The sequence below is a fragment of the Scardinius erythrophthalmus genome (genome assembly GCF_964197995.2).
Source record: "Scardinius erythrophthalmus genome assembly, chromosome: 3".
NCBI classification, from domain to species: Eukaryota; Metazoa; Chordata; class Actinopteri; order Cypriniformes; family Leuciscidae; genus Scardinius; species Scardinius erythrophthalmus.
This window is the reverse complement of record NC_138223.1, coordinates 16,844,845-16,857,538: the sequence shown is the minus strand read 5'-3', so window position 1 is coordinate 16,857,538 and position 12,694 is coordinate 16,844,845. Positions and strand designations below refer to the sequence as shown.

Genomic DNA, 12,694 nt, shown 5'->3' with positions numbered 1-12,694 from the left:
CCATTTTACAACCATTTAGCATTAAACATTATTTCAACATTGAAACAACAACTGACATTATTTCAACCACATTTCAGCTTTAAAGGTTGATCACATGTTGACTGGGATGGGTTGCTTTGCAAAACATCTGGAAAGAAGGCAGAAGTGAAAACTACATGGTTTTTTTTTTTACATACAGTAGTTTGCTTACCGGACACTAGTGGATACGATTGAGGTCCCGCAACAGTGGAACCCAACTCTGCTCCTGTCTGATTGGCCAAGCTGTTCTTCATCTCTTCTAATCCACCAGCCAGAGATGCCATAGCTGAGTAATCAGACGTCTATGGAAACAGATTTCATTAGATGGCTATAATGGAAGAAAATCAACTTCATGCAATTTACTTTGTATGTTAACCCTCATCTTTGTGTTTGCTTGTGTGTGTGTGTGTTCTGCTCGCTGTTTGCATGTGTATCCAAAATATGATTCGCAATTTGTGAATGACACACAGGTACATAGTCAACACTAATGAGTAGAGGTGGCACAGAATCAGGTGATGTATGTGGCCGACCTCAGACTGACCCCGCTTGTGTGCTTTCATGACCAATTACTTACAATGATCTCTGTCCCACACCCACAGTGATTTATCTCCATTGGTGGTAATGGGGTTTGTCACTCAGGTGTGGATGTGGTTTGATGGCAGAGTTTGGGAAGTGGATGTCGCTTCTGTTTTAGTGCAGGAGGAGGTTATTAATAACCCTGATTAGGTGTGAATTAAACTTCAACAAAATCCTGATGATACACCTGCCCCTGCTGTTACCGTACAGTTTGTGCTCTTATACTAGGATTTGGAAATAATCTTTTTCAGAACTGATTCCATTTTGGATAAAAAGACAAAATACTGGAACCACATAATTTGATTTCAAGGTTATGGCTTTAAACACATTTAAAATCTGCAGTTATTTTCTTCAGGAAAAAAGTCAAAGAGATTCTTCACTAAACCACAATTCATTGCTTTCATCAATTGTGATGTAACAAAAATTCCTGTTTTTCTGTTCAGTATATAGTTAGCTCAGATTATTGGGGGGAGGGAGTTTCCTTTAAATTACCTAATATAATTGTTAATGGAACCATAATTCAGTACTAGAATTACAACAGAAAACCACAGCTGTTAAATTCCAATCTATTACACAGGGTAGGCAGGATGTTTGTTTGTGTTTGTGTGTGAATGTATGTGTGTATCCCAGTGACCCCTTAAACACCTCAGTGCTCATCACCACGGCGAGGGCAGTAGACTGTGACCTCACCAATCACAGCTCACGCCGTCCACTTCTCCTCTCTCTCTCTTTCCATCCCTGACTCCTTCCCACTGTCTATTTCTCTCTGTTTCAGTCATTCAGTCTGAGATAGGCATTTCCTCTCTATTTATGCAGCTCGCAACCACCCCCTCATCATGTGTGTATGTAGATGGGAAGGTTAGCGCTAGTAATTGGGGATTATGAAGTTTGGCCCTACCTCTGACAGCAGCCTAGTGAAGATGGATGATTCTCATTTTAGCCTGTAAATGTTGTCAATTCTGAAGCTACGCAACCCATCAGCGACCATGATGCACACACACATTTCACATATAGACGTGGCACACACACACCACAGCTGGGGCAAAGATTGGAGCGAGGCCAGACGTAGAGAGAGGATAAGGTTGGGAAAAAAATGGCTGTTAACAAGGAATGGAGTTTGTAAAATAAATTGAGATGAAAAGAAAAAGAGGGTAAAAGAAAAATGAAGAAAAAAAAACTTTTATTGATTTTGACTAAATAACAAGCACACAGCCTTTCTGAAACTCACTGGAATTCCATTTCAACTGTATTCCTTGTTCTCACGATTTCTCTCTGGGGTCACAGTTTTCTCGGGGGTCGTTTTTGACACAGCCCCTCTGTAATGGCTCTCCTCTTCGCGCACATCAATAACAGATGAGGCCCCTAATCGCGCGACACCAAAATAATTTCACCCCAACCCGCAGCCACATTTACATAATAGTATTTCCTCTCAGATGCTCTTTCTCTCTTCCATTCCCTCTATCTCCCTTCCTCTATTTTTCCCTCAGCTTGTACGCATTGTCTCCTAGAAGAGCCTGTAAACTGCACTATGTGTGTGTGGGACTGAGACAGAGTGATGGGGGAGGTATTTAGCAGTGCATGCAGTATTAAATGAGCCTGACTGGCAGGGAGGCATTTATTGGTGAGCTCCTCTGGAGCAAAGAGTCGCGGCTCTCAGCACGTATAACACACACACACACACAATTTTAAATGCTTTATTTGAGACCATGTTGTTTCCATACCTTTTGGGAGAAATATTATATTTAAAGGCACAATTCCCCCAAAAATGGAAATTCTGTCTTAATTTACTCACCCTCATTCCAAACCTGTATGAATTTATTTCTTTTGAGAAACACAAAAGAAGATATTTTGAAGAATGTTTCAGCAGTTTTTGTCCATAAAATTAAAGTGGGGTCCAAAACAACATTGGACAACATTGTATTGCACCGTTTCTTTTTTGTTTTGCTGAAGAAAGAAAGTCATACAGGGTTGAAAAGACTTGAGTAAATGACAACACAAAGTTTATTTTTGGGTGAATTTGCCCTTGCCAGCACTGTTATACAAATATGTTATATAAGTTATACAAACTTTTACCAAGTGTTGACCGTGTGTAATTTTAAGTAACAATTTTTACATGAGCACACTTAAGTTTTCTTTTTTTATTATTACAGTAGAAAGAGTATGTGAAATGATAGAGAGAATAGGATCAGGACACAGTGCAAACAAGACTCAAATTTTTCGCTCCGAAGGAACCTTCTTATAGTTCCTAGAACTAATTGGCGGAAGTACCTGCGTTTTGGCGTGTTCGCACCACAGGAACTTGGGATGATTTTAGTTCCAGGAACGCCTTTTGGGGAACTAAATTAGCTCCTACTTCAGAGTAGGGTCTAACCCACCACAGTAGGAACTACCTGTGACCTGATTGGCCGAACACATGCGAAACACCAGCACCCGCTATTTAAAAAAAAAAAAAGAAGCTGTGTACTCACAGATCATAGCCTATATATTCAATCCACAAACTAACTCTACGAATGTGGAAAACGGTGATAGATGGACCTCTCAACCTTTACACTAAGAAGAAAATCCAACACGACTTTTAGGGGACCAAGCAAAACATGATTACGTGTTTGTGCTCAGCTAGCAACATTGGGCATCAACCACACTGCAAACGCTAATACATTTTCATATACTATCTACTTTCTTTGTATAACAATTCTATCTAATAACATATTAGACAGGACTGTTAAACAGATCGTAAACTAATGAAGATGGAGAATGGGAGCACTGTGTGCTCAGGCTCTGGCGTTCTCAGCGCCGTCAAAATAAATGTCCTCCGCACTATCAAAATAAAAGCACGGCTTACGTCACTTCAGAGTTCCTACTGGCGGTGCGAATGCAACCAGAAAAATGGTTGTAGGGGAACATTTAGTTCTCGGGGAACTACCTTGGTGGCTAGTGCCTAGAACTACGTTTCTAGAACCCGGTGCGAAAGGCCCTATACACATCATGGCTCAGTAACTGCTATGGTGCAGGGGACTGAGCACCTGCTTGTGCCTATGGCTAATTTTCTGCAAAATTATATCACATACAGTACTTATAGCAGGTTTCGGGACACTCTCATAGTGAAATGTCCTATGAGTGGTGCTAAAAGCATGTTCAGTTTTATCGGTAACAGATGTGAAAAAATTTTTTTTAGTTGTTAGTTTTGTTACTTGTTTTACATACTGTATCGCAGCAGTTAGGAAATGAAATGTCCTGTGAGTGGCGCTAAAATATTAATGCTCAGTTGCATTTTAAACTAACATGCCACCTACACTAAACCCTACTCTATACCTAAACCGATAGTGTTAACAAAAATGTAAAATAAAACTGCATTGTTGAAGCAACCATGCCATTTTAGCTTGCTTCTACAAGTTCTTTCATCATGACTTGTGTTACACAGGACACGAGTGCAATGCTGTATCAGGTGAGCTACCAAGCAAGTTGCATAATCTGCCCCTTGGAATCATAATTTTCATAATAATCATAACCGAAAAGGAATAAAAGTTGTTGTCGTGTAAAAGTAGGATGTAGTGTAACGACGAATTATAATTTTTCCAAAGTGTTAACAGCTTAGTGTTAACTAATAATAGTTGCAAACTGGTACTACCAACAAAATATTAGTGCATTCCTGGAAATGGGCGTCGTTACACTAAATCCTTATGCATCGCTTTCTGCCAGGACTTTTACAGGCTTTTCCCAAATAACGGAAGTGACCTTGACGTCCGAGTTAGCGGTAGCATGAGCCTACGCAAGTGTTATTTAAATAAACTCCTGATGTACTTACAAACTTTCCAATGCCTCGTTTTATGAGTACAGAACCTATTTGTACTACTGTAGAAGTTTGGTACCATTCCGGGCATTATTAGTGGGGTAATTTACGAGATACATCCTTGGGTCCATTAGCGCCTGCACTAAACCATTCGGCTGATATCTCTAAATAAGCTCTAACTTTAATAATGTTCGACCAAGGGAAAAAAGGCTTCTGGTGGGGGGGTGTTTGGCTCGAGGTCATGGTGCAGAGGACCCTAGGTTGATTTTACTCCGAACCATCCCTTTAAACTTGTACTTTTGCTATACTTTCATATAATATAAAAGCGAAAGCCCCCAAAATAAAAATGCTTTGGCCTGAGTCAAACACAACTGCATGCATTTTTGCACTGATCTCTTAATATTTACTATTTACCTCTAAAGCTTGTTTTTATAAATGAATATTTTCCAGTGCCTTTATCTCTCTAGTCTCGTGGTCTAGCTCAGTAATTAGTTCAGTGTAAGGGTTGTTGGGCTGTTGATGTATCTTTGGCATAATATAAAGAGAAGGAAAGAGGAAATTCAAATGAAAAGACTCTCACGAGCGTGCAGTTTTATATGCTCCCCCTTGAAGTGCAGGGCACTAATTAATAGATCTGCCAGTGCTTAATGGTCCTTCCAGCACCACAAACTGAGAGATGGAGAGAGCAAATGAGAGGAGAAGTGAAAAAAAAAATGTAAAAGAGGCGGAGAAAGGGTGCGGGAGGGGAGGATGAAAGATGAAAAAAGAAATTTCATCACTATAGATATAGCTTGAGGGTAAATTTATGGGTGGAGAGAAAAGAGAAACATAACATTTTATGTTTACCATCACAGCAGATGCTTTCATACAACATCGACCTTACAAAGTATATAACAAACAGATTGCTAAGGATATTAGATGCATATTAAAGGGGGGGTTGGGGTCATATCGTACATTTTTTCCACTTCTAATTAATAATAATACATTTAAAAATAGTCAAGGATTTTGCTTCATATATTTTGCTGAAGAACTCATTCTAATTAAATAGGTATTTAATATTTTTTTATTTATTTACTTATTTTCTTTTTTTATTGCTGTGTATGTAAGACTTCTGTTTGATCCAAGGAGGTATATAATACATGGAGCTTTTTGATCTTGATGTAACTTGCTCAGCCATTATATCATCCTCACCTGTCCACAGCACAGGCGCATAAGATTTGCGAATGGACACTCACATATTCAGATTTTTGAGCCAATCATCTGAGCCATAAATATCATGTGACCAATTACTAATTGGCCATAGGAATTATGCTGCCTTCATGTGGTATTTGAATTATTGTAAATATGAATTTCCTAGTCGTAAATTGGAAATGAATGGACTTTCTCGTCGTATAAACTTTGGCACAGTTGAGAACTATTGCTGTAGTGACTGTTAAGTTGAATTCTTTTTTTTTACACATCTACAAGGCTTTCTCTTGCCATTATTACAGTCCTTTATATATAAATAACCATTTGATGCATTTCTGTCAGGACCACTAACGTCAAATACGATTGACAATTAGCATACAGTTTGGATTGGCGGTATGGTTCCGTTCTGGGCGAGAACTCCCTGCGCATCCATGCAGCCTAGCATGGATAAGAGCAGGGAGAGCAGCAATAAGCCCCCTTGGGGTAAACAGAACAGAACCAACATGAATGTTTGCAAATATATTTAATTCAAGATTTTAAAGTACAACATAATTCAAGAATTTATTCTGATTCAAGGGGAATCAGAATGCCAAATCCTGACTGGGCGAGAGAAGGAGCTGGGGATGGAGGAGGGTAATTAGCTCCTGAGAAACGCAATAGCTGCTGATAATACTGAAGGAGCTTATATATGTATACGGTGATATGCGTCGTATTCCTATAGGTAGATGTGGATCAGCTGAGAGTCAGCTGATACTATTCTAACTCAAACTTTCCAACTTGCAGATTTTACATTAGATTGAAAGATTTTTCAGAAGCTTAGTGGTGGTGACGTTGAAGTCATGTGACCATGGTGTAGACCTCTGGCGAATGTATTTAGGCTTCAAAATTCATAAAAACTTTGTTCATTTGTGAGGATTATATGAACAACCTGTGTAAGATGAACTTTTGTTGGTCACAAAGTTATTTTCTTCAATAATCCAAAAGCCAGTGAGAAAATCCTATTTGCTTTTTGTCAAAGGAAACAGAGTGATGCTATTTCTGGGTTGGCCTAAAAAATATGCCATCCTTGCAGAATGGATGGATGGATTAATGGATGGGTGGATGGATGGATGAATATTGCTACTTCTAAATGGCTGAAAGACTTGCTGTACCACCATGAGGTTTAGTTACAACATCTGAAAGAAAGGGTTAACATGTTGGATTTCTGACATCAGAAAGTTGCAGAAGTTTGGAATAAGACCTTGAAGACTTGAAGTTTGAATTCTGAAAGTTGCCGTTTGTTTTCATAGTACTCTTATTTTAAAAGGTCAGGGAAAATTCATATATCATGATTTGACTTAAAATGACAGGTGCTGAATAAAGAGATTATTTGAGAATAAAAGGGATTGATTGTACATGCTGATTTATCATCTATTTTCAGGTTCTTTGATTGTTGTAGGTTTTGTTAGAACACTGTAAAAAGTGCTATCGTTACATTAAGGCAAGTTTCTTTCGCTGGTGTAACTTAATGTAATCCGGTTGATTTGGTCATATTAGGGAAATTTAAAAGACCCATATTAGGGTCATAAAATTCATTCATTTTGAAGTCACTACATGAAGCACACTTTTACTTTATCTAAGAAAACCATATGAATGGTATAATCAAACCATTGATTTTATATAATTGAACCCTTATGTAACCGAATCAAAACAGCAGCTACAGGGAAAAGAACTAAATCAAGTCCCAAGTTCATATCCTGCCTCTGGTAGACACAAACACACTCGACAGATTCAAGCTCTCTATCATTTCTCTCTCCTTCAGCAACATTCACAGGTTAGACTGTCAGCGGAGGGAAAACAACCTGCCAGTCAATCACCTAAGACCACTTAGCATATACCTCTCTCGTACAATCTAATTTCTAAAAAAAAGAGACAGCTCCAAATTCCCAGTTCTCAGTTTGTCTGATCGTTTGTGCCACAACAAACCTGACTCACACACACACCCAGGGGATGTGGATTGACCTTAGGGTTAATGCCCTCCTCAGTAGCCTTTGACCCTGCCAGCCTCAGCGCTCAGTGGTGAAATGGACAGAGGAATTATGGGGTCTTTCAGACAAGTCTATAGAACTCTGACACTGGCCTTGTGTGTGTGTGCCTGAATGAATGTGGGGGTGATAGCATTTGACTTTTGACTGACATCTTTGACTGACTATTCTTGTAGACAGTTTTTATGCAATGTGATTGTTTGTTTGTGCATGCAGCTGTACTTTTGCATCTTATCTGCTATGTGTTAGCATTTACACAAACCCAGCATTGCCCAGAATGGAGACAACAGGCCCATTTTGATCCAAAGGGATTCCCCTCTCCAAAAATGATAAAAAAAAAAAAGTGTTTGTCTAAAATGCTGTGGCAGAAATATTCTATTCACAATTTGGCCAGTCCAGTGAAGTCACACTATTCGCAGATCATTTGCTTTAAACTGCAACTATTGTCATCATGTACCCTCCTTAATGTCGCTCTAAACTTAGGTCACTCTTTTCAAAATGTCAAAGCTGTTATTTTTCATTCAATGAATGTGCAGTACCTGTCCAGTTTATTTGCAATTATAAAATGTTTAAAAAGAAAAAATGTTTTAAAGCTGCATTTATTTGATCAAATATACAGTAAAAACAGTAACATTGTGAAATATTATTAAACTTTTTTTTTTTAATCTATTTGAATATACTTTTAAAATGTAATTTATTCCTGTAATGGCAAAGTTGAAAATTCAGCAGCCATTACTTCAGTCTTCAGTCACGTGATCCTTCAGAAATCATTCTGATATTACGATTTGGTGCTTGGATGATGATTTATGTTATGTTTTATCTCAAATATGTGAGTGACCCAGGCTTGCCACTAGTGCCTGTTTAAATGACGTGGACAGCAGCTAAAATAAAGAAGCCTAAAAGCTCACTATAATATACACTAAATCAAAACTGAACATTTATGAAACCCTCATCTTACAGTATGAAATATTTTTTTGATAGTAATAATTGCAGAATGTATCTTATGTGGACATAGAAACATAATTCCATGTGTGTGAGTAACTTTTGCAAGCTAATAAACAAGTGTTTGCTACTTAACCCTAAACCTCTACACATTGCTGGGACTTAACCTCACCCTAAAACTCGATAGAGGACAGATCAGCACCAGCGGGGTCAAGGCCCCAGAATTAGCTTAAAGAGGTGAAAGGTCAGCATTAGCTTCAGTGTGGGGGCGCATAGGTCAACAGCAGGGTTGGGACAGGGTCAAGCAATATTGGCAGCCAGGCAAGGGCAAGCGTGAGTTTTCAGAGGAGGTGCACACAACCACCGTGGCAGGATACACACCCCTACCCCCCAGCCCTTACCTGGGCGGGCTTGTAGCTGATGCTGTCAGGGACGGGGTAAAAGTCAGGATAGGGCTGTCGATCAAAGACATGGTCCAATACCTCGAGCTGCTGCGGCGTAAAGAGCTCTCCTCGCATCTGCTTCCGCAGGAAGTCCCGCCCTGAATGGGCGTGGCCATTCGCCAAAGGAGAATCCTGTAGAGCTGGAAAGAGATTCACACAGATTTCATGAAGTAGTAATAATATACAAAGTAAAATTTAGGACATTTAAGAATAAGAATGCATATTAAGCACAAGCCCATGTTTTGGATGTAATAAGAACAATAAACCAACTTACAATAAGTTTCTATCCATGAATTTACACCATTATTTTGTTCATTGTTAATTCATAATGTTAACATATGGGTGCTTTCAACTTCAGGCACTTTTATGTGCCAGGGTTTGATTTTTATTTAAACCAATAGATTTCAACTTTTCTTTAAAGGATCCTTTTATCATTTATTTTTGCCAATGTTCAAATGGCTTTAAAGTTTAGAGTTTATTGTTGGAGTCTTGTCCCCAGCCCAGACTTTTAATAATATAATAAAAATGAAAATTCATCATAAAAAATATTATAACATTTTTAGAATAATTTCTGTAAATATTTCAAATATTACAGCTCTTCATTAGTTTTGACGTCATTTCCACCACACCGAACAATTCTGCTCCTATAAAAAAAAAAAAAAGTACTTGTATGCCAAGGAAACAACAGTGTCAATAAAAAATATGCTTGAGATGAAAAATGAGACATGGTGTTTGAAGAAAACGCATCATAATGAAAGTAAGCACATACCTTGAGCAGAATATTTGGTTTCACTTTATTTTGATGGTCCCTTTAACACATTCATTTGTCTATAAGTAACGTTACACCTATGTCTACTAACTCTCATTTTAGAGTGTTAGTAGAGTATCGGTAGACTGGTAGGGTTAGAATAAGTTGACATGTACTCAGGGCCGGTTCTAGACATTAGGAGGCCCTAGGCAAAATTCATGTTGGAGGCCCCCCACCCGCCACCCCCCATAAAAAAACACTTGAAAACAAATATGATTCCTAACCTTTTTATTTATACAACATTTAATTTTAAAAGCAGTATATATTTTACTTACACAGTACATAAGTTTGGACACATTACTATTTGTAATGTTTTTGAAAGAAGTCTCTTATGCTCATCAAGCCTGGATTTATTTGATCAAAAATAAAGAAAAATAATATAGTGAAATATTATTAAAATTTTAAATAATGGTTTTCTATTTTACTATACTTTATATTTATGTGATGCAAAGCTGAATTTAGTGTCACGTGATCCTTCAGAAAACTTTATAATATTCTGATTTATTATCAAATGTTAGAAATGGTGCTTAATATTTATTTTATAACCTGATACTTTTTTTCAGGATTTTTGATTATTAAAAAGTTGTTTTTAAAAAAGTACAGTATATTCCTGTTTTTTCCTGTATTTTTGATCAAATAAATGCAGGCTTGTAGAGCATAATAATAAACTTCTTTCAAAAACATTAAAAATAGTAATGGGTCCAGACTTTTACCGGTACTGTATGTACATATTAATCAAACTTTATCTAAGGTAATGTCTTTTTTGTTTAATGAAGATGTTATTGTTATTGTTGTTGTTGTTGTTGTTATTTTGCTGTTTTATTCAATTTATTCACAGTTCCAGAATCCCACTAAGTGCTTTTATATTGCATTGCTACCTTAAATATGCTTTACACAAATCAAGTGGAAGAGAAAGACACGATCGCTACTGAGCAGAAAAAAAAATATATAAACTGATATTATTGGCGTAATGTCAGGAGATGTCTAATCATCAGCAGAATTTAGAAGCCCATAGATATGAGATCCTTTAGCCTATTAGAAACATTTAAAAATGTTGTACTGTGTTGGCTTTTTAACTTAGAATACACACGTCTTGTCTTTTAATTTTGTAGCTTTTTTACTAGTCAGCTCCCGACACGATGTTATTCATTGTACGCGCAAATTCAAAGCGTCGCGTCTGGGCACGTTAATGACGCTCGCGCTCTTTTAAACTCGTAATAAAGCGGTGAATGATTTTTCCAGAAATGACGCTGATCTACAGTAGGCTACAAGTTTATATTTAGAATACATAATCACTCCAAAATAGATGACGACAACTCACACACCTGCATTATGAGCTGTGCTTCTTTGTGTGCTTATTAGGCTTTTGCCTCGCAGCACCTGATGGATGCGTTCGTTATACTTTCAGAAGCCGGCACCCGCTTTGTAACGGACACATTAATTGGTTTAACTGCAGTAATGTAACAGTCTATGGTTAAGATAAACATCGTCACTATTTTTAGTTAATTAATAAATATTGAAATAAATTGTAGATAGGACATATGTACAATTTTTTTTTTTGTCCCTCTGTCTGGGCCCCATCCCGCCAATCGGGCCCTAGGCACGTGCCTAGTTTGCCTTTGGGTTAATCCGGCTCTGCATGTACTTGTAAAGTTACTTATAGTCAGTAGAATGTCTTTTGAGGGAGCATCATAAAGAGTTAGCAGATATTAAAGGGGTGCTATAATGCTCTTTTCACAAGATGTAAAATAAGTATTTGATGTCCCCAGAGTGTGTATGTGAAGTTTTAGCACAAAATACCAATACAAAAATCGCTGCAAAAGATGCTTTCCAACAGGTGTTTTACCATTCGTTGTAAAACTGTGGACCTATTTTTCCAAACACCTCACACCCGTACATTCTTCCGTTGAGAGCTTGAATAATAGACACTCCAGTCCAGTTGGCGGCGGCGGAGTAATACCGTACCTCACAGCACATCCAATACAAGTCAATGGAGTTGGACAAAAACTACGATAAAACCTGTTGGAAAGCATCTTTTGCAGCGATTTTTGTGTGAGCATATCAGTGAACACTCCTGACCACTCGGTGAGTTTCACGTCTTTGTAAACGAAAGTTGAATGCGTTTTAGGAAGGATTGTTCCAGTGCACCTATGCAGCCATTGTGGAGGTGGGGGGGGAAGCGAAAGAAACCGAAAATTCTCGGGCCAGCAGCATGTGTCCAAATTTTAATCTTAACCGTTCTATTTCATCAGAAGCGATCTGAAAACAGGGCTTTAAGTGTAAAATACCGAACTTGTCCTTTAACTGTTGACTTAAATAATGGTACCAAACCATATTACAAGTCAACCACTTTAATCTCACTGGGTCTCATTCATGAAACACGAGCAGAACGAATTTTTGTGTAAATCGTGTGTAAAGTGGTTCTGGCGTAAATTTTCAGATTCATTAAAATGTTCGTATTTTCCAAATGTTAGTTGGTACGAAAGAAATCTACACCTGCTCCCAGCCACGTGTAAATAGTGCGTTTAACATCCGAACGTTTTGCTCATTAATAAGGCTGCATTTTGAAAAAATATTATATATAGTAATTACATACGGTTTTTCTTTTTACTTTTATTATGAGAGCCAGTAATAGCATCTGTAAACGGAACACAAGTCCGCAAGTCACAAGTGTTGCAGTCAAGCTTCATGTCGAACCATTTTCTTTTCTCTTCTGGGACTGTTCGATTAACAGATAAAACTCCATTAACTGCATCTGTAATTCGTGCCAAGCTTCCTTTTTTTAGGACCTGATACACCACTATGTACGCTTGAAAATAAAATGTGGCGTTTTGAATGAACTTCTGATAATAAAACTTAAATTTCTGCATCTGAGAAATTTCTCTTTTTCATTCGCTTTTGAGAA

The 12,694-nt window shown here is 37.8% G+C and overlaps 1 protein-coding gene across 4 annotated transcripts in view; it reads right to left on the bottom strand.

The window, feature by feature from the left end:
• Positions 1-12,694, bottom strand: part of pax5 (paired box 5) — a 54,913-nt gene that overhangs the window by 19,256 nt on the left and 22,963 nt on the right. For 2 of the 4 annotated variants that reach the window (XM_081362420.1, XM_081362421.1), the window contains 2 exons: positions 8,940-9,121; positions 191-320 (listed from right to left, as the gene is read on the bottom strand). In XM_081362420.1, the coding sequence (XP_081218546.1) occupies positions 191-320; positions 8,940-9,121 (312 nt within the window). The remainder of the gene's footprint in view (positions 1-190; positions 321-8,939; positions 9,122-12,694) is intronic. The other 2 variants (XM_081362422.1, XM_081362423.1) reach the window with 1 other exon arrangement.